The sequence below is a fragment of the Pundamilia nyererei genome, unplaced genomic scaffold, assembly GCF_000239375.1.
Source record: "Pundamilia nyererei isolate P.nyererei 1_Seehausen unplaced genomic scaffold, PunNye1.0 scaffold00133, whole genome shotgun sequence".
In the NCBI taxonomy this organism is placed as follows: domain Eukaryota; kingdom Metazoa; phylum Chordata; class Actinopteri; order Cichliformes; family Cichlidae; genus Pundamilia; species Pundamilia nyererei.
In genome coordinates, this window is record NW_005187534.1 from 240,239 (window position 1) to 265,956 (window position 25,718).

A 25,718-nucleotide genomic window follows, 5' to 3' on the forward strand; every position below is an offset into this window, starting at 1 on the left:
CTCCAGGGTCTTCATCAGGTGGGATCAGGGATTAAAACAAACCCAAAGACGAGCCTTGTGTCTTTTCACAAAAACAAAAAAAAGAATCAAAACTTTAGTGATCAGATCCCAAAGAGATGAAAACCACGTCAGAACAACTGAAAAGAGAGAGGACATTTAGAAAAGGGATGCAAAATAATTACAGAGGTATCAGGATAACACGAGGCAACTGCAAAGGAACAAGAAGCATTTAAAAAATGATGCTAAATTAAAAACCATGAAAAATGTCTTGGAACAAAAATATTCATAAAGGGATGCCAAATTAACATAATAACTAAAAACATAGTTTTTAGTTATTCTGGTGTTACTATTACATTCGCCGTTGTCTCACAACAAAAACATAAACTAAATCTGCATTTTTGGACTCGGCTCACGTTTTTATTCTTATTCTGTGGTTTTCATGGTTGATTACTCTTCAGAGAGTGGAAGAGGGCTTTTCCTTGAAGCTGAGTGTTGGTGGCCACTGAGAAGAGGGCACAGTCTTTGACCTCTGACCCCAAACAGGAATACAGAACAACAAACTGTGTGTGTGTTTCCATCTTCCTGTAACGCTGTGGACATCTGGGGTTTTCCTGGCTCACAACCGGCCTTTAAGAGGAGCCGACTACACGTCTGTGCACATACAGCAGAGGCAGTTAGACCGAGTTACACACAAATATGTGATCTTTCTTCTTGTTCTTAAAGGAGCACTAACATTTTTTCTTAGCAGGAAAACTGTGGACATATCACACTACATCCTGACTCTGTGTGTGTGTGTGTGTGTGTGTGTGCGTGTGTGTGTGTGTGTGTAGGAACTGGTGTCCGTTCGTGCATAACCATGTGCAAACGATGGCAGTTATGTGTGGAACAGAGAAGTACACCATCAAGTCCCAGAGTCCATGTCCGAGCGGGACGCCCAACTGTCACCTGACCATGTGAGTGTCCATTTTAGTTTTTCTCATTGGGGATCGTGAGGTTTCTATAACACCGTGAGTGTAAAATGCATTGATCTTTGCTCAGTAACTTCCAAATCTGTTTAATATGTAGATATGATATATATCTATCTAATAGACTCCAGTTTGTGCATGTAAATGGAGAGTCCTCTTCACACACTGAGGTTAATTATGGAGTTCCACAGGGTTCAGTGCTAGGACCAATTCTGTTTATATTATACATGCTTCCCTTAGGCAGCATCATTAGAAGACATAGCATACATTTTCACTGCTATGCTGATGACACCCAGCTCTATCTGTCCATGAAGCCAGATAACACACGCCAATGAGTTAAACTGCAGGAATGTCTTAAAGACATAAAGACCTGGATGGCCGCTAACTTTCTGCTTCTTAATTCAGATCAAACTGAGGTTATTGTACTCGGCCCTGAAAATCTTAGAAATATGGTATCTAAGCAGATTCTTACTCTGGATGGCATTACCTCGGCCTCCAGTAATGCTGTGAGGAACCTTGGAGTCATTTTTGACCAGGACATGTCCTTCAACGCACATATTAAACAAATATGTAAGACTGCTTTCTTCCATTTGTGCAACATCTCTAAAGTTAGAAATATCCTGTCTCAGAGTGACGCTGAAAAACTAGTTCATGCATTTATTCTGTCTCGTTATTAGTCTCTGTCTCTCTTTCACAGCATGTCTGTATCCTGTCTTCCTTCTGTCACCAAAGTGCTTGGTGACAGTGGCATCAGATCTAAAAGCCTCCTGTCACTAATCATCATCTTCAAACTACTTTGATGTGTGTTTTCAGTGTAACTTTAGTAGACAGTAGAAAGCATGTTTTATCCCTTCACTGACCTGGGTCCAGCTTGATGTTTCATATTTCTCATGTTTTCCTGTCTCAAAATCCTGAATCTGAAAGTTCAGAGTCAGAATAAACCTTAAACTTTGGGAGTCAACCCGCCCACAGACGTGACGTCTTTGCTGAAGGTGATGGCTTCTATAGAGGCCGAGCAGCGGTAACCACGGTGTGTTTGTGTGTGTGTTCGTGTGCAGGTACAAGCTGTCCACACGGCCGATTTACAGGCAGCAGCAGAAGATCGTAACCGCTCTGCTGTGGCGCTGCTGTCCGGGACACGGAGGACACAACTGCGAGGACACAGGTGAGTCAGCAGCATCACCGTCACTCGAGTCCGCGTTAAGGATGTTTTTGTGAAGCAGACTTCAGTGTTGCGCAGGCTGTAGCACAAACGCTCAGACTGACATCAGAGAGTTATCCATTAAAAGTCCACCTTAAGCGTTCCTGTCCTGTTTGGTGCCCTTCCTGTTTTGGCCTTTAGGTGGCGCCGGGTCTGCACTCGCTGGCTAAAATCTGCTCTGGTTTGTTTGGGTTAAAAGCAGCCTGATTACATTTATCCACTGCACTTTAATGTGGTTTCAAAATCAGAAACAAGTGAACAGAAACAGCCTGAATAACATATTCAGGGAATAACGTATGAAAATGTGTTTTATTTATATTATTGTCCTTTCAATGGTAGAAATCCTTTTGTATTTATGATGTAAACATATTTATTAATATTTATGTTTAGTGAGTTTGATCCCGACGGCCACAGTGAGCCTGAAAGCAGCCGCGGTTATTCATAAACTACTCGTTTTAATAGAGGAGATGAGGATGGAGCATATTTAGAGTTGCTCTGAATGGACGCCTGGTTCTGGTTTCCCTCCGCTGGAGTCTATTTTTACTTTTCCAAGAACAGGCGGGCTTTAGTATTGCTCGGGAACTTAATGTGTTCCAGATTTTCTCGGCGTGTGGGAACGGCTGTGTTTATCTGCGGGAGGACGTCCTCTGCTCTTCGCTTCTGTTTGTGTGACGCTCAAAGTTTATCAGCGGTCGTCTCTCAAAGCTCCCAGCTCCCCCACAAACAGGCCACATTATTGCATGATCGTAGCCGGCTAAAACAGAGACGGCTGCTGCCTGCGTTTTTCTGTTTCCAGCATCTGAGGCACAAAGTCAAAGCCACGAGTTCATGAATCCATCACTGAGTCTCAAATCAGGAGGTCATGAAGAGAAACATTAAAGTCGTTCATTCTCTGCCTCAGTTTATTATTATTATTGTTATTATTGCTGCTCTGAGCCCTCGTTGTGCTCGGACGTCAGCTCTGATTTAATCTGAGTTTATGGGAAGAGGAGGAGGAGCGGGCGTCTCAGCTCGGACCGCTGCCTCCAGGATACAATCATTTGTATTGACCGTCTCTGAGCTGACTCTCTGTCTTTGTTAGTTTAAACTGCAGTTTTACAGCTTGTTTCTTCTCCAACAGTCTCAGGCCCTCGGCAGGATTCTGAAAGCTCGACTCTGATTGGACGATCTGAAGCAGGCACATCAGAGGTCAAGGCTCCAGGTACGCTCTTGGAAATGAAACATTTTTGACTCTTCAGGTAACTCACGTCTCAGACTGTAGAACCACAGCGAGCCAATCAGTGCGTTGGTCATAACGAACAGGAAGTGGTCATCGATGGAGTCAACAATCAGACTCCACCTCAGGGTGATCGATTTGAGACTTTTCCACTTACAGTCGAGACCCAGAACTCAGCTTTCTATCAGATCTGTTTGTAGTAACTCTTCTTAAAAGCTTACAAGTACTGCCCCTCAGCAGGCTTCCTAAAAATGACCAATCAGAAAAAGAGAGAAGAGCTAAACAGCTTGTTTCAAACACAGGATGCACTGATGATGCATGGACCTGAGAAAGAAGGATTACTCTGGACTGTGAATCATGCAAAGCTACGTCAGTCACATGACAGATTTAAAAACAACAGGAAATGACCCAAATGAGTCTCCAGTCATAAATCATTGAAAATCACACAAAGATACACAGAAATATAAACATATTATTAAAAGCAAAGTAAAATGAATAAATATGAATAAGTGTAAAGAAAAGATCAGGTAGAGGGAATAATAATGATATGTACTCATTAAGAACAACAAGTGAAAAGATCTGGTCATTAAAGGGTGGAGGAGGGGTCCTGCAGTGAGGATGACCTCAGAAACCTGGAGGAAGAATAAGCTGAGAAAACGCAGCTAGAGGAGCCGCCTCCAGCTGCAGGAGGTGCTGCTGCGGTCACACCGGGGAAAACTGGTTACGGCCACCTCTGGCTGACCTGCTGGTCTCTGTTTGCGGTGGTTTTCGACTTCGTGTTTGCTCAGAATAAATTGGTTGGCTCTTGAGTTTCACCTTCACTCTCTGCGTTAACGCAGCGCTCTGACTCATTACTGTTCTAACAAAGTGAGGAAGCACCGCGCTTAACCACCGCACTCACATTGACAAAAGGTCAAGTTCCCTCCTCTCCCCTGGAGAAGAGGGCGTGGGTGCGCCAGTACCAAGGTCACCTCCCACCCCACCCCATACTCCCACATTCGCAACATATGAACAAAGAGTGAGTCATCTGGGAACCACAGACACACTGTTCAGAGGTCAAAGGTCACACTGGCCTGATGAGAAGATTCAAGTTGGAGTGAGCTGATGGAGAGGAGAAGAGTGCAAGTCAAGTCAAGTGGCTTTATCATCATTGCAACCATGTGCACAGTGAAGGAGAACAAAAACAGTGCAACACCAGACAGTAGAAAAGTACAACAATGACAGTTGGTTGTGCAAAAAGACCGAGCATTGTGCAGGACAGGTGGGCAGAGGTGATCCTGATGCAGGACACATTTCACACGACATTGGCTGCAGTGACCTAAGACCATCACAAACAGATGCCAAAGAATATCAAATACACCCTAAATGACTACAGTGGGATGCAAAATAAGTACTAAGACATGTAGAGTGACCATGAACTGATGGAATAAGACCACAAGCATGGACGAAAAGTAAAAATTTGACTACAAGGGTGTGCAAAAATGACCAAAATTAAACAAAACCCCCCACAAAAGGATGCAAAATAAGTACTGAATGATGCAGAACAACTTAATGACTTTAAACAACCAAAGCAAAAGCAATGACTACAAAGGGATAACAACATGAGTGTATAAAAGGGCAAATTTACCGCAGAGAAATGCATGATGTTTGCCTACTGGTGGTGGTCAGAGGGCCCGGTGGCGCCTTTGTTCGGCAGCCTCGCCTCTGTCAGTGCGCTCCAGGGCAGCTGTGGCTACAATGTAGCTTGCTATCGCCAGTGTGTGAATGTGTGTGTGAATGGGTGAATGACTGAATGTAGTGTGAAGCGCTTTGGGGTCCTATGGACTAGAAAAGTGCTATACAAATGCAGGCCATTTACCATGATGATAGATATTTTTAAAGACGAACAAAATAATCAAAGGGCTGAATGTGAAATTACCACAAAAGAATGAACAACAACATCTAATGGACACTGAATGACTAGAGGGATGCAAAATAAGTACAAAGAGACGTTAAAGGGAGTTTAAGAGCGCGCAACAGCAGAAACTCAAACGAACGTCAATGAACCGAGGAGAGCAAGTTTTTGGTTGTTCTGCTGTTTTTCGGTTTTCTAACTGCAGCAGGTTGATTCTCTTTGTTCTGCTTTTGATTCAACAGGAAGTAACAACAACAGTTTTCTCAGCTTCGGTGCCGTAATGTGAAATTTCATTACTGCAGGATACATGCAGAGTACATGAAGTATTTATAGCGTGTGCGGCACTGAGAAGCCTGAGAATCAAAACAGTCGATGTTGTTGGAAAAACACGGGACTGAAATAGACCTTTGGCCTTTACGGGCTCGATTTAACAAAGAAAGACAAACAAAAAGGCCGTTCCTCACACACCTCCACACGGTACAGTCCGCTCCCACCGCGCCTACGATTGAACCCACTTCCTGCGAGCTGGGGTCGATGAAATTAAATCACTAACACGATGGGACACAATAACAGGAACACCTTCAAATACAACAAGCGTGAGTCATCCACTCATAACACTTGCAAGCACTGCATCACATGAAATTCTTTGTGCGGTAGTAGCCTCTGCAGTGGAAGCTAATGCACGTGTGTCCAGCTTTTTAAAGAGAGAAGAGATCAAGACTTTAAAACAACAAATTGAGCCATGAATCCCTGAATCACCTCTCAGTGGTCTTAAAAATGATAAATGAGACGAGATTACAGTTTTGTTTTAGAGCAGCAGCTATCGGTTAAATCATCAGTTATCAGTTTCTTCAGCTCCAAAAATATCTAAAATATTAAATTCAGAGAAAAGAGAAGTATCAAATGTTCACACTTAAGAAGCTAAAACAAACAAATCTTTAGGGTTTTTTCTTAAAAGTGACTAAAATAATTATTAAACCGTCCAAAGACGCAAATACAGCGACTCACATTCGCTTACTGTACTTATTCTTTAGTTTCTTTAGTCCACTGCAGATCATATGGAAGCAGACACATGAGTGCTCCCAGTAGGATAATGTTTGCAGCCAACCTGAGGTAAAGTATCGCTGAGGAAGATAAATCTAAAGTTTCAGACCTTCCTGGTTAGATGCATGAATGAGGTGATGCAGGCAGAGAGTTCAAGAAATTGAAGGAGAAACTCTCCGAACTGAATCGAGTTCATTCAGGATGACAGCAGTCAGACGGATGAAAAAGAAATCGTATAGAACCAAACATATGCAACCAGAGGGATGCAAAATGGGCACAAAAGAATGGAAAATTATTTTAAAATCATACAAAAGAGGCACAGATCCTCAACTACATCAAGGGGATGTGAAATGATTACAGAGGGATGCTGGGGGGGATCCTGGGGGTGGGATGGAGGCAGACCTGCTGTGGCGCTCCCTGAAGGAAGCACCTGAAAGAAATGCAAGACCAGGAACAGTCTACAGAGGAATAACGATGATAACGAGACACAACATAATGAAGTGAAGTAAAAACGACCACTGTGGGATACCGAATCGCTCCAGATGGATGCAAAGACAGCACACAGGAAGGCTGATCTACAAACTGTTGTGGTTTCAGACAAACAGCCACAAAGGGATGCAAAATGACTACAGCAGGATGTGAAAGGAGAATAAAATGACAAACCATTACAAAGAGATTCACCTGCAGACCCACAAAATAAGCCTAGCAACGTAAAATTACCAAAAAGGTTTTACTGGTCACATATTTCATCTTTCCATCCACCCCGGCTTCCTCTGAATCTGATCCAGCCAAACTGATGTTCCTGCTGAATTAAAAGTTTTTAACTCTTCTGAGTTGTCAGATGTTCATGAACAAAACTTTTAGATGGGACCAAACTCAAAGACCTCAGACGTGCTGCAGCCTCAGAGGAGAAAACGATGACAGTGTTCCTCGCTGTCTTCCTTTGCAGCCGCAGAAGCTGCTTTGATGTATTTTATGCCTTCGACCCGGCCTGCAGGTCACCGACTCAGAGATCAGCGCTCCTGCTGTCGCTGCGATTCCAACAATGAGCTCAAACAAAAACGACGGAAGCTCAGCGGAGAAATCCCCAAATACATCAGCCTGTTTCCCATCAGCCTCTCCGTCTCTCTCACAGCCGGTCTGCAAGACTTCCTGTTCATCTCTGTGTTAGTTCAGGTCAGTGAGGCTCGTATCGTCACCGTCTGCCTTCAGTTCGGTATTCCCAAAGAAGAATACACACCAGGTTTGCTTTTCCTGGGCGTGTTTTAGGTTAACCTCGATTATCTCAGACATTCGTCAGTCTGAGTTTTTAACGTTTTCTGCAGCTTCTCGCACTGATTGTTGTTTTTACGTTTCAGTTGTTCATACTCGGCCCCAGCAGCGGGGCGGAGACCTGAACCATGAACAGAACGACCACCAAGTGCCCGACAGCACGCTGTATGATGCCAGCTACCCAAGCAGCCAGGACAACGACACACAGCCCACCCCGGGGCCAGGACACGCCCACAAACACCATCATACATCATACCAGGCGACGAACACTCACAACCACGACCGACACCCCCACCACCTTGATCCAGATCACCCACAGCAGGAACACCGAACGCCAGGTGAGTTTCTGTCTGTACTGAGAAGGTTCCAACAGCCAATCACGACCCAGAGGTCCAGTTCAGGGACTCTAATTAGCTGAGGTGAAGCCGAGCAGGCGACTAGCAGTGTCACCATCCACCTGTCAGTCAAGGAGGCCACGCCCCTCCAAACTTTGAACCTTAATATAATTTAAACAGGTGACACTTAAAAACTTATGAGGGGAAACTGTTCTGACTAATGGGGACTCTTCCACTGCTGGAGCCTCCGGTGGACATTGGAGGAACTGCAACCTGCCTGCATGATGAAGTCAGGGCTTTTATTTTGGCGTTCCTGATTCTTTTATTTAAATAAAGACGTGAGCACATCTTCCATTGCTGATAAACATCCACACACACTTCCGCCGAAGGAAATCCGCTTGTTCCTCCGTTACATATACATCAGTGTGTGTGTGTGAGTCACCCGACCAGCACACCTATGACATCACACCCCCACTTCCAGCTTGTTTGGGATTGGCTAGCTCTCAGTTTCCCACAGTTCTGTTTTCTCTGACCTTTGACCTCAGTGACCAGCCAGCTACATCATCCTGAGAGGAACATTTATGAGTGTTTCAGAACCTCCAGTCCAGAGAAAAATAACAGCTGATCTATAAAATCATCTCTGTGACGGAGCTGTTAGCTTTAGCCTCCTGTGCTGGTGTAGAAAGCACAGACAGCGACTCCTTAGTTTATGTTTATAAAACCATCCAGTGATAAACAACAAGTTTTATTTCAGTCCACAATATTTTGTGTAATTTTGGGTTCATTTCTTATGCCATATTAAGCTTTCCTTTTAATAAACTTAAAGTGACGTCTCACCTTCTTAAGAAGAAGAAATAAAGCGCTTCAGTGTAACACACGCTCTTTTGTCGAAACAGGAAGTCGCCTGTGCTCGCCTCCGTAAATCACGCTGACGATCATTAGATAGAAACACTGCAGCTGACACGGGAGCGTGTGATTTCTTTCCCTCTCTGCTGACTGCAGCTTCAGCCTGAGGTGACCTCACTGTAAGCTGACCTTTGACCTCTCCATATGCTAAAGAAAACGGGTCATGATGATCAGAGTGAGTGTTTCAGGTGGTTTTGTGTCTGGACTGCATCTCCAAAGCCAAGCACACACACACACACACTTGTATTCCTCACATGTGAGGACCCTTGCTTCCAGCATACCCAGACCTGTAAGCCCCCCCCCCAAACATGCTTGATGGGTGACGTGTCCGGTGAGTCTGCTGGCCATGCATGAACTGGGAAGTTTGCAGCTTCCAGGAATTGTGTACAGATCCTTGTAATATGGGCTGTGCATTATCGTGCTGCAACATGAGTGATGGTTGCAGATGAATGACACAACCATCAGTGTCACGATCTCTGTGATTCAAAATGCCAGCAATGTGTTCGTTGTCCATAACGGACGCCTGCCCATACCAGAACCACACTCGGTCCACAACGCTGACATCAGCAAACCGCCCGCCCATACGCTGTCTGCCATCCGTCCTGAACAGTGAAACCAGGACGTGCCAGACGCCATGAAATGTGAGCGTTGTACGACGACGAACTGCAGTCGGGTCCAGACCTCGGTGAGGACACGAGCATGCAGATGAGCTTCCCTGAGACGGTTTCTGACAGTTTGTGCAAACCGATTGTTGCTGCAGCTGTCCGGTTGGCCAGTCTCAGACCATCCTGGACGTGAACGTGTGTTTCCGCCCAGTGGAGGTGATCGTAATGTGACGTGCGTCTGCTGAAACACAGCTTTCATGCTTGCAGCAGCAGTTTGTGGCTGGCTTTGGCTCAGCCTGTTCTGTCCTTCAGAGCCTCTCGGGATCGCTGAGCAGGAAGTGTAAGCACAGTTGGATTTATTTCAGACTCCAGGAATAACAATAACAACACAATCAGATCCTCTTGGCCCCGAGGTGCCTCCGACCAGCCGAAGGACCGGCAGCGCCCTGAGGTCTGCATGTTCACTTTTCATCAAACCATCCCAAGGCGCTGTAAAGCTCGGCGACTATCCTCTGAATCCTCCCAGCAGCAGTCTGAGGTGTGTTTGCTTCCCTTTGGAGCTCTGCTGTGTTTTTAACCCAGACTGGAGCCTCAGCTGGTTCCATTTTAGAGCACAACAATCCAGTCTAGCTCCCCAGAGAGCCATGATTCACAGGGGGGAGTGTGTTTTTGTCAGCAGTGGGCGAATAGCCCCTCGGGGTTCTATTTTTATTTCAGAAATCTGGTTCAGAAGTCCAGAGTTTCCCAGCGGCTGATATCCTACTGTCAGGTTCCTGCGTTCTTCTAGTGCCGCCAACAGGTCAAAACTTCTGCTGCAGCCCACAACTCCTCATGTGGTCATGACTGTTCTCGTGTTTTTGAATCAGCTTTTAAACCGGTGAAGATAGAAACTGGACATTTTTACCATTACATCATTTATTAAACCAGTGACATTAAAACAGACCTGAGCACACAACACAGTTTATACAGTTTCAGAGTAGATACACAGGTTCCAGTTTAATGTTCCAGCAGTTCTGTTCTTGACTTCTAGTGGGATGAATTTCTAGGCACAGCTATGAGGTGGAGACTTTTCTGTTCAGAGGTTTCAGGAGCTCTGCTTTTTGCAGATGATGTGGTTTTGTTGGCATCATCAAATGATGACCTTCAGCTCACACTGGAGCAGTTTGCAGACAGATGTGAAGCCACGTTGATGGATATCAGCAGGAAGGAGTGCGCTGCCATGCTGGATGTTTGCAGGCCAGTCTGTGTTCCTATCCTCACATGTGACCATGAGCTCATCAAGAATAAAATGTCCCAACAAGTTGATTCTGTTCATCTGGACGTAGTTTCTCACTGGGAGAAACATCAGCACACTGACTAACAACGAGCTCAGCTTCTTGGTCATTAATATGCAAATTCTCAAGGCTGTTGTTGGGGAATGGCTGCAGTCACAGCAGGTAACGCAAAGACAGCGTGTTCACGTGTCAACAAAGGTCTGAGTAAAGGCAGAAATAAATAAATGCAAAGTTTAAAACTCTCCCGTGAAATCAGAATACGCAGAATATTTAACTCCAGGTTCAGTGTAAGAATGAGAGCTTTGGCTAAGTTAAGTGTCTCATTGATAAACAGCGTGCTGGGCTGCTCCCTTTGTCAGTTTAGAAAAACTTCATATTTCATGAGAAACAGAAATCAAGCGGATTGAGAGACGAGCTGGTGGCACATATGAGAGTGTCCTCTGCATGAGTGCAGAGATGATCTCTGTGGATCACCTGCATTAATTACAGGTGGACTCAAAGGTGTTACAAAGGTATGGCAGGACGTTAGGACCTGCTCTCATTGTATGATCATTTAGATTCTTTCTACCTTTTATTTAAAATATTTGGGGGTTTTGCATTTTTTCCCACACAGATCTACTTCCAGATCGAATATAACCAAGTAGCTTATTCCAGGACAATCCACACAGTCGTTGAGCTGTGTAACTGCAGTTTCCTTTGTACCGTTTGGTTCCTTTAATTTTGAAATGTCCAAACATTAAAAACATAATTTGTATTTTTTCCAGAGGACCTCAGTGCCGCCCCTCTCCCATATCCCAGTGCCCTTATTCCCCTTATTGTCCCCTACATGATGGACCGGGTGTGGTCCCAGCTGCAGCCGGTCATGGAGCACTTTAACCACTCACTGGAACACCTGAGCCAGAGGGTAGGTGACCTGGCCCATGATGTGGCCCAGCTGAAGAGCAGCCAGCTGGGGGCGGGGCATCAGATGACTCTTCAGGAGGAGGGTGATGGTGGGGTGGAGGAGCGGTTGGACGCCAGATTAGATGAAGTGATTCAGAACATCGGGGAGGTCAAGAGGCAGGTGGAGGCGCAGCAGAATGAGATGGAGAAGAGGCTGCACTCGCAGCATGTAATGCTGCACTACAACCTCACCAGCTTCAAGGCCGACATCGACGTGAAGCTGAAACGCCAGCAGAAGACGCTGCAGGTCAGTGCACGAGGGAGGCCAACACTTTACAGGATTCATGGTGATGTCGATATAAACCTTTATAATGAATCAGGAGGATGTAAAATGAAAAGAAATGATGACATTATGACAAACTGAGGCCTGGCTGGGAATTTAAACATCTTTAAAATGGCCACGATCAATAATTCATCCTTTTGGTCATTATTTACAGTTCTCTAAAACGTTAGAAGGCTCCATGAAACTTTTGATTTAAACATATTCCAGTATTCCTCATCCCAGCGTCTCTTTTAAAGAAAATGACTTCTGTTATTCCTGGGTGTCATCACTGACGGCCTAATATTTTGGCACTGTCCCTGGATGCTGGAGAATCTGGAGTTTGTCATCTCCAGCTGTTTTCTTCTTCTTTTCTTTCTTACTTTTGTCCAAACTTTCTTTTTCGACTGAGCCACAGTGTCAGAGGAGATGACATGCGGTGCCTCCATTATTTTATTTTTTTGTTCTTGAACCATCGTTCCTGTGATGGATGCAGTCTGGACGGTTGTGCCTTTTCTTGATTCCTCTTGGACACAACGAACAAGCTCGTTGTTTTCCTGCCTTAGAGATGCAAGCTTGTCTTTTACATCATCACTGCTGTCTTTGCTTCACCTGGAGGAAAATGTGTTATATAGAGGAAATGGAGGCGGGCTTATGCAGATTGCACAGGCTGGTGTGCATGTTGCAGGAATCGCATGTTTTTTGTGCAGGATACAAATGTTTCCACGAACTGTTAGGAAATGAGGTTTCAGAGCGCTCGCGCTTCATTCTGATGCAGCTTTGCTAACCAAAGCTCTGCTGCCATGTTTCTTAGAGAGAAGAGGCTTTCTCCTGCAACCTTTCCAAGCTTTTCACATGCTAGTTGAGGCCAGTTGAGTATGAGCTCTTGGGTTTTGCACGGCCTGACTTCAAAGAAGACTGTCAGGTGTCTGAGTGATCTTTCTCCTGAGGTTGATGCACAGCTGCAGTCGCCTCCCTGAGATCATTGCTGATGTTTCCTCCCTGTCATTGTGTGGTTGGTCCGATCGGTGACATAGGTCATTATAATCTAACATTAGCTGGTGTTGGCGGGACCCTCAGGCTGTTAGAGGAAGCCAGAGTCAGGGCAGCTCTCATTTTTAAGTACAGTCTGTTCATATGTTGCCAATGAAACACATTTATTCATAACTCCTGTTGCTGATCTCAGGTCAGCCTGCAGGCCATGAACGCCACGCTGACAGAGCTGAAGTTGGACCAGTGGCAGATGGCTGAGGATGAGCAGGATCAGGACGACCTCCATCCGCCCACCAACCCTCCACACCAGCTGCCGCCTCCCACGGACGCCTCAGAGCTGTGGGACGCCATCGACCAGCTGGACAACACAGTGGTCAACAACACGGTGAAGGTGAGCCTGCACACATGAGGACTTTGTTCTTGACGTTCAGCACGAGTGTGCTTTCTGACAGTAAAATCAGGACTGAAACAGGAAACTGAAATGTGTCCCGTGCAGGTGACCACACTGATGGAGGATGCGGTGGTGACATCGCGCGCCGTCCAGCAGCTGAGTCGGCACGTTAAGGAGCTGGAAAAGCAGATCAACGATACGGCGCGGCGCACCCAGGTGCTGTTCATGGAGACGGGGCTGGAGGTGGAGGACGCCAAAGTGAAGGTGCTGAATCGTGTAAACGAGCTGGCGGGGAAGCTGAGCCAGCAGGTTAAACGACTGGACGATGTTGAGGAGGACATGGACTGCCTGTGGACGATCCCGAACGCCTGCAAGAACAACTCGCGCATCGAATGCAACTGTGAGAGCCTGCAGGCGACCGTGGCTATCTTGCAGAGGGACTTGGCCAACGTGACCGAGCTGGCCAATGAGAACAGATTAGCTCTGGACGACAACAGCAGGGGAGGGCATTGGGGTACGAGCAGCGACTGGGAGCCGGCGGTAAAGGCGCTCCAACTTGGCCTCCACAGGGTACGAGCAATGAAACTGTAAATAAGAGCAGACACGACTTTCAGCTGATAACGATCCGGAGACAGGTCCACACAGCGTTTCTAAACAGGCTGCTTTCTGTTTCCTCTCCATCCTCCTCCTGCAGGAGCAGAGCAGGATCAGGACTCTGGACCTCGGCCTGACCCACCTGAATGCCTCAGTCTCCGGCCTGAAGCACGCAGACAGACAGCAGGACGCCAAGATAAAGGTGCTGGACACCACCTTCAACATCCTCCTCCAAGACGCCAGCCGACACAGCAGGGTACTGAAGATGTTGCTGGGAGACGAGGTGATCGACTTCTTGAAGATGATCAGCCTGAGGGAGAAGGAGAGGCCGGACCACGAGGACGAGGAGGAGGAGGAGGCTGACTTCATCTCCGTCCAGGCTCTGAAGGAGGACCTGAGGCACCTGCAGGAGCAGCTGAGAGAACACGAGCATACGATCATCATGCTGAAGCAGGGCCAGACGGGTACGCCTTTACTGTGAAGGGACAGCTGCAGGCAGCTGATGCTTTTATTTTGAATGAGCTATTCTGTCAGGGTTGCCCCCTGCTGGATGTTAGATAAAATGTACTTTTAAGAAGCTGCTTCCTGTTTTTGCTTCAACTCATTTTTGACTCGTCTGTTCTCAGGAGGCAGAGAGGAGGTGCCATCTGCAGACCAGCCTCCCTCCTGGTTGCCCGGTGACCCAAGGAGGGGCGGCGGCGACGGACTTCCTGCTAGGGAGCAGCAGATGCTCTTCCATCCCGGGGATGGCGGTGACCTATGGAACCTGGAGAGGAAGGTGGAGGAGGTGGAGCGCAGGCTATCCCAGCTGGGGGAGAAAACGTGCTCCTGCCCCAACGCCTCACGTGTGGCTGCCACGGTGATGAATGAGGTGACTTGGCTGAAAAAGGGACTGGAGCAACACCTGGGGGTGTTCAAGAACGTCTTCAGCAACGCCGACGTGCTGGCGAGATCCAACGCCACGCTGGAGCTGGATAAGCTGTGGCAGCTGCTGAAGAAGAAAGAGAAGAAGAAGCAAGGAGGATGGAGGGAGGAGTCAGAGAGGGGAGGAAAGCGGCGCAGCAGGAGGGAGTCACCAGGTGAGGTTTCAGGTAACACACTGCTGCCCAACAGTGTCTTAATGTTTTATTGATAATAGTTGTTTGTTTGTTGGTTTTTTTCTTTACATCTTCTTCCATTGTCCCCTCCTCTTCTCTCCAGGTGAACCCGTCCCCGCCAGCCTATCAGAACGCGCCCCGCTGTTCGTTGCTCGGTCTCTTCAGAGCGTCTCTGGCGTTGTTGTTTTTGAGCCGTCTTTGACCCAGGGTCAGTTTTACTCTGGCAGTACCTTCACGGTTCCAGTGGATGGGATCTACCTGTTTGTCCTCACCTTGCACCTGAGACCAGGCCCCGCCCATGTGGTCCTAAGGAGCATGGGGGAGGAGGAGGAGAAGGGCGGAGCGTGGGTGCCTCTGCAGAGGCAGGAAGTAAGTAAGGAGGGGCCGGCTACCGGGGTCAGCCTCCTGCTGCTGAGGGAGGGGCAGGAGGTGAGGCTGGAACTGAGGGGAGGAGACTGGGCGGAGTCAGAGGACAACATGTTCGCATGTCTGCTGCTCTACCCTACCACCTGAGAGCGCTGTGGACCAATCAGCTGACAGCTGAAGGAACTGGTTGGATGAATGGACGGATGAAGGCAGCTTAGAGGACCAGGAGGAGTGAAATAATCCGATGTTGTGATTTCAGCTCAGAAGAAGAATTCTGTTTTTTTTAATGTCATATTTAGCGTGACGGCCAGTTTGGTTCCAGCAAAACACTGAGGAAAAGAATATGCTAGAAATAAGCAAAAGAAAAAATCTAAACCTCTCAAACCTACAGTATGCACTCACTGCCACTTTATTAGGTGCATCTTCCTGTAAATATCTAATCAGCCAATCACAGAGCAGCAGCTCAAAGCATTTAAGCATGCAGACGAGCAGTTCAGACTGAGAAAGGAGGAGTAAGAGACTCAAAGTTGGTCTGAGTGTTTCACACAGAGCTCATAGAGGAAACATCCAGTGAGCAGCTCTCAGGGAGGAAATGACTCGCTGAGGTCAGAGGACGATACACAGACTGCTTCAAGCTGATAGGAAAGAAACGGGAAGTCACTCGTTACAGCCGGGCTCTGCAGAAGAGCATCTGTGAATGTGCAGCAGCAGCAGAAGAGCAGACCTGTGTTAAGAACAGGAAGCTGAGGCTACAGCTCACACAGAAACCTGGACAGCAGAGGATGGAGAAACGTTTCCTGCTCTGTGAGTGTCAGATGGTCAGAGTTAATCCATCCTGCCTGCGTCAGACCTCAGCCTGCTGCTGCTGCTGTGATCAGGGCCACGCCCGTCCTCTGATGTCACAAAGCGAGTTCACTCAGGCGGCTCCACAGTCACAGATCTCAGTTTAACAGAGCAGCTTTGAGATGTGGAGGAGCGGGAAGGTGTCATCACAGATGCAGCAGCTGAGTGATGATGTCGTGATGATGTCGTGTCACCATGGATGAGGACCTTGTCATGTCTGTCGTGAAGGATTAAAGCAGCTCTAGGTGTACCTAATAAAGTGGCAGTAAGCCTCCAAACTACATTTTTGGTTCTACTGAAAAAAAGGCGGACGTCTGTGTGATCTTCATATGGAGAGTAACTCCTCGTTTTCATGGACGTGAAGTTTATGTTTTTATTATTATTATTTTTTTAAATTGTCAACACTGTCAGCCCCGTGTATCCTGTCAGCGTTGATTCTGGGAGTTGAAGGACGGTTTGACCCGATGAGTCTTTGCTCGTGTTTTGAATCATTAGACTAAAACAGAGAGCACAGCTCAGCCTCGTGTTTCTAACATTCAGTTGCAGGTTTTGGTTATTTAAAGGCTTTTAAAAGCAGAAGCTCAGCAGGAAAGCTCTGGTTTCATACATGTGACAAAAAAAAGGATTTTCTTCTTCTGCTGTCAAAACTACAGAATCGACGTCTCCTGAAAACCCTCAGCTCTGTGCAACGCCGTGACGCTGAAAGTCTGGACGGACTTGAGTGAAAGCCACGCCCGTGTGATGGGTGGGGCTTATAGCAGAGAGCTCATACAAGCTTAAAAATGCTCAATTACTGACCAATCAGAGTGGACATAAAGTGGGAAATGTTTTTGTTATTTTAAACTTGAGGCAATTTTTAATTTTTACTTTATTTTACATGAAGAAAATATTTGAATGTAAAGTCACGAGTTTCATGATGTAAAAACACAGCAGAAAATATTTAAATAAACCCTGAATGAGACAATAAACCAGTGAGACTTTTTCCTTTAAACATTTTATTCGTCCTCTCGTCTGTGTTCACTCTACAGCGTAGAAAAATAAGCATCAAAAATATACCAACGAAATCAAAATCCACTGTGGCAAAGCAAACGTGATGCAAAAATAACTCCATCTGAAACATCAACCTTTCACTCCGAGCTCACCTGGAGCACCACGTGGGTGGAGCCAGTGCCGGTCTTGGCAGAAAGTCTAACAAGCCAATCGGAGTAAGAAAAATAAGGGAGGCTCCTCCCCCAAATAAATGGGAGGGATGTCGAAAGAAATTGGCAACGAGCGAAAGAAACGTCTATCGTAACACTTGTGAAGTGCGCTAAAAGCGGTCAAGCTACCGCGCTAACAAACGTCATCACGGCAGCACACGAACACCTGCGACAGGTGAGCTGAAGACATGCTAAATATTAGCTGCTCAAACAAAGCTGCGGTTATTCTTCTACAATAATCTAGAGAAGAGAAATGAGCCGGCCGGGCTGCGACAGGTGAGCACGCTCAGGTTAGTTCACCTACACACAACTACAAAAATCACCAGGAGGACGCGCTTCCACGCGTCAGCGCCACGACCCGCAAACAACTCCTGATGCTCCAATCAAAGTTGATCAACTGGACCAACAGAAGAAAGTCCTCCACCCGTGAGCCAGCATCCACCCGTCACTGAACGAGCTGAAGCCCTCATTGTTTATATACAGGTGGACCAGAGCGCCCTGCTTTTGCGGGCCGGTTCTGGCCCCCGGACCGTATATTTGACAGCTTTTCAGTTAAAACCTCCTAACAGACTGAAACAAAAAAAACAAAAGATGCTGAGGTTAATGCAAACTGCGCCGGCTCGTTGGGGACGGTCAGGAGCAGAGTGGTGTTATAACGCTGGCGTCCACCAGGGGGGGCTCACGCGATAGCAGGTGAACCCACGCCAGGCATCGCAACCGTTTGTTAGCGTTTAAGTTTACAAGCAGCGCGTCTGAATTTGAGCTTTACAGAAATTATCAAACACTTCTCTAAGATCAGGACCTCGAGCGTGCTTCAGCTCTCAAACCAAGCCGCTCTTTGCTTCTGTCCAATCAGAGTTCAGGGCCGAGCAGACAGCAGGTCGCCTCTCGGAGCTTCGTGATGTCAGAGACGTGTTGGTGTGTGTGAGCTCGGCTCGCCGAGCGGAGCAGCAGGAGATCCGTGATGAAGAAGTGAGGATGAGAGGGCGACACTGCAGAGCCAATCCAAGAGTTTTCCTCCAAAGTGACATCATCACGCCGCACACAGCGTTTGAGCTCCTTCACGATGTCAGCGAGCCACATTTGCAGTAAAACTCTCGCTGTGGTCCGATCAGCTGGTTGGCCGGAACCGAGCCACGTAGGCACCGCACGAGGAGCAACAGGAGCGCGCCGGCTCGGCAGGAAGCTGCTGGCAGAGCGAGCAGAGCTGGGGGGGCCGAGGAGGCTGCGGGTGGCGAGCGAGGCGGGCGTCCCAGGAGGAGCTGGGCTGGACTGTCCTGGAGTTGGTATCGCGTCGCCAGTCGCCGTCTGGGGGGATGTCCAGGCGGAGTGGGTGGGCAGGGCCATCTGACGCTCTGAGGTGGTGGGGGGCGTAGCCCAATGAGGGGTGCCCGTAGTGGCCGTTGGCGCTGGCGGCGGAACGACGAGGGCGGAGCATGGTGGCGTAGAGGCTCTGTTGTCCCAGAGGGGAGGCGGGGCCGGTGCCAGCTCTGGGCCTGGGGAGGGAGGAGGTGGAGGGAGGTGGGGCTCGGCGAGGAGCTCGAGGCAGTGTGCCGTAACTCAGCGGGACGCCGTGAGCTGAAAGAGTCTGACGCCGGTCAGGCACAACCAGAACGTGCTGCTGGATGCTCGCACCAGCTCCTGAGGAAGAGGAAGAGGACACGTCAGGCGGCGTTCACGCTTTCTGCCACACCCTCAGCGCTGTGCAAAAGTCCTGAAGACGACCGGCAGAAATGAGGCGGGGCTCACACCAAACAGCCCGCCTCCATCATGTTTCAGTAACTCTGCACACGTTTCACTTTTTCCTACAAACGGTGACTCAAGACTTATGCACAGCACTGTAGGCGTGACGGGTTCACATGTACAGCACGGCAGCAGGGTCACATGACTGCAAAGGAATCCTGTCACTTTGATCATTTCCAGGTTTTCACCTGTGAGCAGGTTGCCATGGGAACGCTGGGAGCGTTTAATCAAACTAAACTGTCTGAACTACAGAGAGAATCTGACTTCAGCATTTGTTGAACTGCATTTCCCAGCATGCCCGGCCAGCTGCTCTGAAGATGGAGGTGAAGGGCCGGCACGTTACCTGAGTGTCCCCAGGATGAGGGCCTGGAGCTGGGGGGCTGTGATGTCTGCGTGGGGGGGTGCTGTGCAGGAGGAGAGGGGCCGTGGAGTCGGGGCTGGTGGTGGTGGGAGTGGTCTGCAGTGAAGGAGGGAGAGGAGGGGTGATGCAGGGTAGAGGAGCTGGAACGACGCAGGAGGGAAGAGGAGGAGGAAGAATGTCTGAGGGGGGGTCTGGACACAGAGGGGTCCTTCAGGAGGAGGAGGAGTGAAGGTGGAGGCGTCAGTGAGAAAACAAAGGGAGGGGGAAAAATGAAAACATGTTAACGTGATGAAGAAAAAAACACATGAAACAAGAGCAAAAAGATTAAAAAAAAACAACAAACATGGGGGAGGGGCTTGCATCTTTGAGATGCAAGTCTGGGGGTGACACCATGATCGTGTCTGCGTGCACGCTGCTGAATGACTCAGTTCTCCCCTCACATTGTAACAGATTTAGGAATCAAACCCTCGGGCCGAGGGAACGCGGTGAGGATCTGACTCCGAGCGCCGCTCAGCTGTCGGGCTCTGAGGTTAGAAGCTTAATGGGAGAACTAAACTGCCCATCAATGTTTAATGCGGCGGCCTGAGGCGATTCCTGAGGCCTGAATACGAGATGGCTGAACGCCAGCGGCGCCGAGAGCAGAGCGAAGCGTGCAGAAACACAGGAAGCTGCTGCTCAGACACAGTTCCAGTTAAATATTCTCCATCCTCATGAGTGGTAACGTGTTTATGAGGTCACAGGCTAAAATGTGACAGCGTCACTCGATGGGTGTGACTCGAGTTCACCTGGACAGGTTCACTGATTTTTAAAGATGCCTCATTTTTCTGTGACATGGACGGAATAAAGAGGTTTCCCTGCTCTGCACCAAAGCTGAGCTCCAGGCTGCAGTTACAAGGTGCGACCACAAGGTGGCAGAAGGAAGCTGCTAGTGCCTCTGTGTGTTCCTGTCTAACTATCTTTGTGAGGACCGAAATCTGCATTCTACTACACTTGTGAGAACCGGTGTGTCCTCACAAGTTTGAAGCCTTTCTGAGGCTCAAAATGTGGTTTTAGTGTCAGGGTTACAATTAGGTCATGGTCAGGTCCGGGCTAGGGAAACCATTATGTCAATGAAGGTCCTCACTAAGATAGTTGAACGAGCTGGTGTGTGTGTGTTTCTCTCTTACACAGCTGTGGGAGGGGGCGAGGTTTTGGGGTCGCAACCCGATGACGGTCCCACTGAGGCTGCGGGCGATGCGTCGCAGGTTTTCGGCGCTGTAGCTCTCGTCTTCAGCTGACGGCGGCTGCAGGTCAAACAGGAGAGTTCAGTTTTTTTAACAAGGTCGCACAAACAACGTGAACGCCGTCATCGGCTGAACGCACAGGTGTGCACACCTTCTGCAGGCCTGCTATTGGGGTCCTGTAGGCGTCTCTCTCGATCTCAGCTGTCGGCGTTTTTGAGCGTCCGGGACCCAATTGCCTCCTCCTCACGCCTGCACGCACACGCGCACACACACACACACACACACACACACACACTATGAACATCATTTATAGCTCACAGTCACACGGGCAGGATGGTGCCTGCTATCAGCAGCTTCATGTCTGTGACGTAGAGGAGCTGAGACCAGTGTTGGTGCCTCACGTTTGATCAGTTTCACTCACTGCAGGAAACTTAAAGTGCATTGTGGGTAAACACGGAGCAGGCGTCCGCTCGGAGCAGGCGTCGCTTCTGCTGGAACAATCTGAACTTGTTTTATTAACTCGTGTTTGCAGCGCCATCAGTTCACGTTTATGACGGCATGAACAGGTCAGCTGAGCGAAGGCTCCTGATTGGTTGGAACTATTAATAAATGTCCAGCTTCAACCTCTGAGGCACCAAACGCTGCAGTTCCACTGACGTCCAGCAGAGGCTCCTACCTGGTTTGCTGCCGCTCGGCTGGGGGCTGACTCCCCGGCTGCCCCGGTGCATGCTGGGAGCCAGCAGACTGGCCTGGTACAGCGATTCCAGCTCTGACAGCTCCTCGCCGGGCGTCACCAGCGCCGCCGCCACCAGTCCCCCTCCCCCAGTGCTCTGGGAGCCGTAGTATCTGTTGACGTTTTCAGCCCAGCGTTCCACGGGCAGCGCCACTGTGGGCGGGGAAACGGGCAGGTCCGGGCGGCTCACTGGGGGAATGTTGGCGGGGGAGTCTGGCGGTGAGTACAGGTGCGAGCTGATTGGTAGACTGGGAGAGTCGATGACGTCTTGGTCTAGGTATAAGCACGACCAGTTCCTGGTTGCATGAGGGGCAGGGGGCGGGGACAGTATGTGGCTGGAGTCTGGGGGTGTGGCCTGAGGCTGCCGGGTGTAAGACGGTTTCAACGTCTCAACAGGTGACAGGATTTGGGGATGCAGCCGGGGTGGGGGCGGGGCTTGTACTGGAGGCACTGGGGCAGGAGATGTTATGGTCCACTGCACTGAAAGCTCCTCCTCTTCAAGCGGAGGGGGTGGAGCCAAGTCTTCCACAGGGGCATCCACACAGAGAGCAGGGAGGGAGCCGACGCTACAGAGGGTCTTCCTGTCCTCCCGAGGTGAACCTGAAGGGGCGGGGTCAAACACCAAGGTTGACTGGGGAGGCAGCGACCTAATGAGGCAGGTGGAGGGAGGCGGCGTCTGCTGGTCCAGAGAGGAGGCTGATTGGCTGCTGTGCATCTCTGTCAGAAGTATTCGGCCCGAGAGAGGCTTTTCACTTTGGGGGGGATAGGATAGAAAGGCGGGGGGGAGAGAGGGGTGTGTTAATGACTGGCTTTACGCCAGAGCTCTGTGTAAACTTCAAATATCTGCTCCATTTATCAAGACGTCACATATTTGCAAAAGTGCTCTGACGTTTTCAGAGACGTCTGTTAGCCACCAGCTGACCGCACAGCTGGACTGGCCATTGGGCATGCCGGGCATTTGGCACTTTCATTATCTAACGGTATAAACGATGATGGTGGTGAATTAGCCAATTGGTCATGATCAACACTGGGCTGGACCAATTACAATACATCCATGTTGAGGTGAAAAGGGAAGCGATTTGTCCCGGACTTCAGCTACAATGAAAAAGACACAAAGCTGCAGTTATTCTGTGTCTTTGCTGCACAGCTGTTTCTTCTTCTCTCATTCTCCCCCCTCCCTCTCCTGTTTCTACTTCAATCATGAAACTGATCAGCTGATCAGCTGATCAGCTTTTCTCTCTTGTTTGTTTATCGCCCACTTTGTGCCAGAAAGAAGAAACCAGCGGATGTTGCGCTAAACAACAGCAGCACGTTTAAGCTTGATCAGCTGTTGTTAGAATTTAGTTAATATTAATTTCTAGTATCAGCTGATGTTTGCTGGAGCCACAGCTGTAAAGCTGCTGGTCATGATGTCGGTTTGGAAACATGAAGGTGATACAAATCATACATATATACAACAGTGTACGTCACTGTCACAGCAGCTTTGCTTTCGTTCAAAGGCTTTATGGTTTTTCATGTAATACCTGGGGCCACGCCTTGACCACCCGGTCAGCTGGTGGGTAACAGGCATCTCTGGAAACATCAGAGCACTTTTGCAAATATGTGACGTCTTGATGAATCGAGCAGATATTTGAAGTTCACACAGCAACATCCTCACCTGAAAATATCTTAAACGTTTATTTTGTGACCCAGACAGAGTAATATTTCAAACTCGGCCACTCTGTGTTTTGGATGAAATGCATTCTGGGATATTTGCCTGGGTTTAGCTACAGCAGCTAACAAGCTGATTGGAGACCAAAACAGCCAATCAGAATTTTTTGCATCCAAGTCTGTGATTGGCTGGTTTTGTGGCACAAATATAACGGTGTAGAGAAAGAGCGGAGCGCACACGGGCAGAAATGTTGAGAGCGCGAGCAACACATGCAAAAACTGAGCGAGAGGGGCTGCTGTTGTGTGTGTGTGGATAATAGCAAACACTGAAACACAGTTTTTGCACGCAGCGATGAGTTTTGTTTGCTCAGATTTAGCTTTTCTTCGCTCAAAACAAATTTCTCCTCAAAATGCAAAACTTGCAAATTTTTCTTACGTGTGCTCAGATTAGTGGCACAAAAATAACGCCACATCATCGCGTTAGAACCACATGTGTGAGTTTACTGCACGAGACTAATAATTACTGCCCGATTTATTCTGAATTTATTTTTGCTCTGGTTGAAGCTCTCGTCAGGTTCTTACATCAGCCCATGAGGAGGTAAGATGTCAGGAGTTTTGAGCTCAGCTGAGGATTTACACCTCCAACCTCCACAGGTTCTGTTCACACATCAGGAATAACAAGGTTTAATACACAGAAGGTAACAGGGCGCCACCTGCTGGTGCGTTCTGATTGGCTGATCAGGCTGCAGCGGTACCTGTGCTGTTCCTGGAGCTGCTGCTCCTCCTGCTGCTGCGGTGGTTTCTCTCTGCCTGCCTCTGAGTCCTGCTGTTGTTGCTGCAGCAGTTGCATGCGCTGCTGCAGGCTGCGGGCTCTCCTCATGCAGCGCTGCAGCCGGCTGTGACTACTAGCTCCACCCTCAGCCACCACCGGCCGCAGTTTGGCTGCAGCCGGGTCACGATTCAACAGAAAATCCACAACAGAAGGAAAATGAAAAGAAAACAGAAAGAGAGAAAAGAATAAAAAATGAACCAAAGATGCAGAAAAGAACTCGTTATGATGATTTCATGCAAAACAATCTGACAAAGAAAACTCACAGCTGACAGGAAATCAAACATCGCACTGCTGACATGAAGGTGGCGTGGTTATTAATGATGAAATGGAGAAATCAAGTCCAGACAGAAGGTTAAAGTAAGAGAATCACAACCAAAGAAAAACAACCCGGCTGTCAGCTTCGAGGACGCCTCCGACACGCTTGATCATCTACGGGTGACGGCGCTGAACCGCACGTTCACGTGTGACCTCACAGCGCAGGAAGTCACACATGAACCAGTAAATAACAGAGGCTGCTGTGTGATGCAGCCTTTCTGTGCTTTTCTGGGATGTTTGCAGGTGTTTAGAGGAGCAGAGCTCACGGCTTCTTAGATTCACTCCAGCTGCTTTTCTCTGTGGCGAGGAAAAACTGACGTGCTGTGATGATGGTCTGTTCGATAAATGGATGACTTTCAGAATTAAACTTCTTTCCAACAGAAGACAGAGGGACCATTTGGAGTTCCAGATTACTGACAGAAATGAAGTCGAACTGTGACCCCGTCCACCTCTGACCCCTCAACGTCTCCCGTTTACAGCACTGTGTCATCTGCATACAGTGACACTCTTCTTCTTCTACTTCCTCTCATCTTTATTCTCTAACAGAAGTTTAAAACAGGCGTTCTGAAGGGAAACCGTTAGTATCAGGCTGTAAGTATGAATATTCCTGCTCTATCGTTTAACATGGGAGTTTATGGGGACAGACTCACTGCTGCCTCTGCTGGACATAAGAGGATCTGCAGGGGGCGGGGTCACACTGAGGACATTTCCTGTCTATTTTTAATGAGGACAGTCTTCACTTTGTCCCACTACAGAATGAGCCAAATCTGATGAAGCGACTCGAACCCTGAGCTGAGTTAACACTGTGATATTTACAGACCCTCATGGTTCACATCTGACTGACACACGTGAAGCAAACAGCGGCGAATACAGACGCAGTAATGATGTCATCAAAAACCATCCCGATGTTTGTTTGGGTGAGCGGATCGTTTAAAGCTCGATTCAGCTTCTCGCGTTCGTGTGTGTGTAAGTCGGCCGTCAGGTTTCTGCCTGGCTGCGTTCAAAGTGGAGAGAGTGTGGTTAGTGGCAGTGGGAGGAGCTTACAGACAGCTTCATTGACAGCTGACAGCGCGGCGGCGACCTCGCCTGCCTGCTCCAGACGCATCGACTGGTCCAGCAGGAGCTCCGCCTCTGACACGCACCGCTCGTAAGTGTCCGATTTACCTGCAGAGCAAAAGAGGAAGACGCACACAGCTTTAAACTTTGTGTTTTCACGGAGTCCTTCCCGACTCCCCCGCGGACTTTCCACTGAACTCCCGACGCCTCGATGCGTCTCTCCTTCTGCTCGCGACACTAGCTAACCGTCCAATCAAACAACCCACTCGCAGCACGAGACAAACGCCACATAACGAGAGAAAAAACAAAGAGGAAGCAACAAGAGTGAGAATTACAGCCAACAGGATTTTCAAAATAAAACAATTTTTTATGAAATCGTGAATTTAGTAACAGTCTGAGCTGAAGCGTG

At 48.4% G+C, this 25,718-nt stretch overlaps 3 protein-coding genes across 9 annotated transcripts in view; 1 reads left to right on the forward strand and 2 right to left on the reverse strand.

Moving 5' to 3' along the window:
* The window catches only part of mmrn2a (multimerin 2a), a 30,363-nt gene extending 13,322 nt beyond the window's left edge, over positions 1-17,041 (forward strand). Inside the window, exons 2-11 of the mRNA XM_005743600.1 lie at positions 831-953; positions 2,024-2,130; positions 3,287-3,367; positions 7,679-7,930; positions 11,477-11,901; positions 13,100-13,297; positions 13,403-13,867; positions 13,992-14,355; positions 14,518-14,970; positions 15,092-17,041. Coding sequence (XP_005743657.1) covers positions 831-953; positions 2,024-2,130; positions 3,287-3,367; positions 7,679-7,930; positions 11,477-11,901; positions 13,100-13,297; positions 13,403-13,867; positions 13,992-14,355; positions 14,518-14,970; positions 15,092-15,501 — 2,878 coding nt within the window. The 3' untranslated portion in view covers positions 15,502-17,041. The remainder of the gene's footprint in view (positions 1-830; positions 954-2,023; positions 2,131-3,286; positions 3,368-7,678; positions 7,931-11,476; positions 11,902-13,099; positions 13,298-13,402; positions 13,868-13,991; positions 14,356-14,517; positions 14,971-15,091) is intronic.
* Positions 17,042-17,175: 134 nt separating this feature from the next.
* On the reverse strand, positions 17,176-22,174 carry LOC102212169 (proline-rich protein 36-like). The gene is made up of 5 exons (XM_013913466.1): positions 21,400-22,174; positions 20,875-20,972; positions 20,667-20,783; positions 19,483-19,708; positions 17,176-19,037 (listed from the first exon to the last, which is right to left on the reverse strand). Exons 1-5 carry the CDS (start codon positions 22,169-22,171, stop codon positions 18,508-18,510), a joined length of 1,743 nt encoding a protein of 580 aa, XP_013768920.1. The 5' UTR covers positions 22,172-22,174; the 3' UTR covers positions 17,176-18,507.
* Positions 22,144-25,718, reverse strand: part of LOC106455943 (inactive ubiquitin carboxyl-terminal hydrolase 54-like) — a 42,988-nt gene continuing 39,413 nt past the window's right edge. For 6 of the 7 annotated variants that reach the window (XM_013913461.1, XM_013913464.1, XM_013913459.1 and 3 more), the window contains exons 16-17: positions 25,298-25,417; positions 23,400-24,048 (exon numbers count right to left, since the gene is read on the reverse strand). In XM_013913461.1, the coding sequence (XP_013768915.1) occupies positions 23,768-24,048; positions 25,298-25,417 (401 nt within the window). In that variant the 3' untranslated portion in view covers positions 23,400-23,767. Of the gene's footprint in view, positions 22,209-23,399; positions 24,049-25,297; positions 25,418-25,718 lie in introns of those variants that run through there. The other variant, XM_013913465.1, reaches the window with a different exon arrangement.

Excerpts from the sequence above, each read along its gene's own strand:
- LOC102212169 (XM_013913466.1), bottom strand. The coding sequence starts at position 22,171 with ATGCACAGCAGCCAATCAGCCTCCTCTCTGGACCAGCAGACGCCGCCT. Across the intron at positions 20,973-21,399 it reads GCCGAGCGGCAGCAAACCAG|GCGTGAGGAGGAGGCAATTG; the intron begins GTAGGAGCCTCT and ends GTGTGCGTGCAG. Across the intron at positions 20,784-20,874 it reads CAATAGCAGGCCTGCAGAAG|CCGCCGTCAGCTGAAGACGA; the intron begins GTGTGCACACCT and ends TTTGACCTGCAG.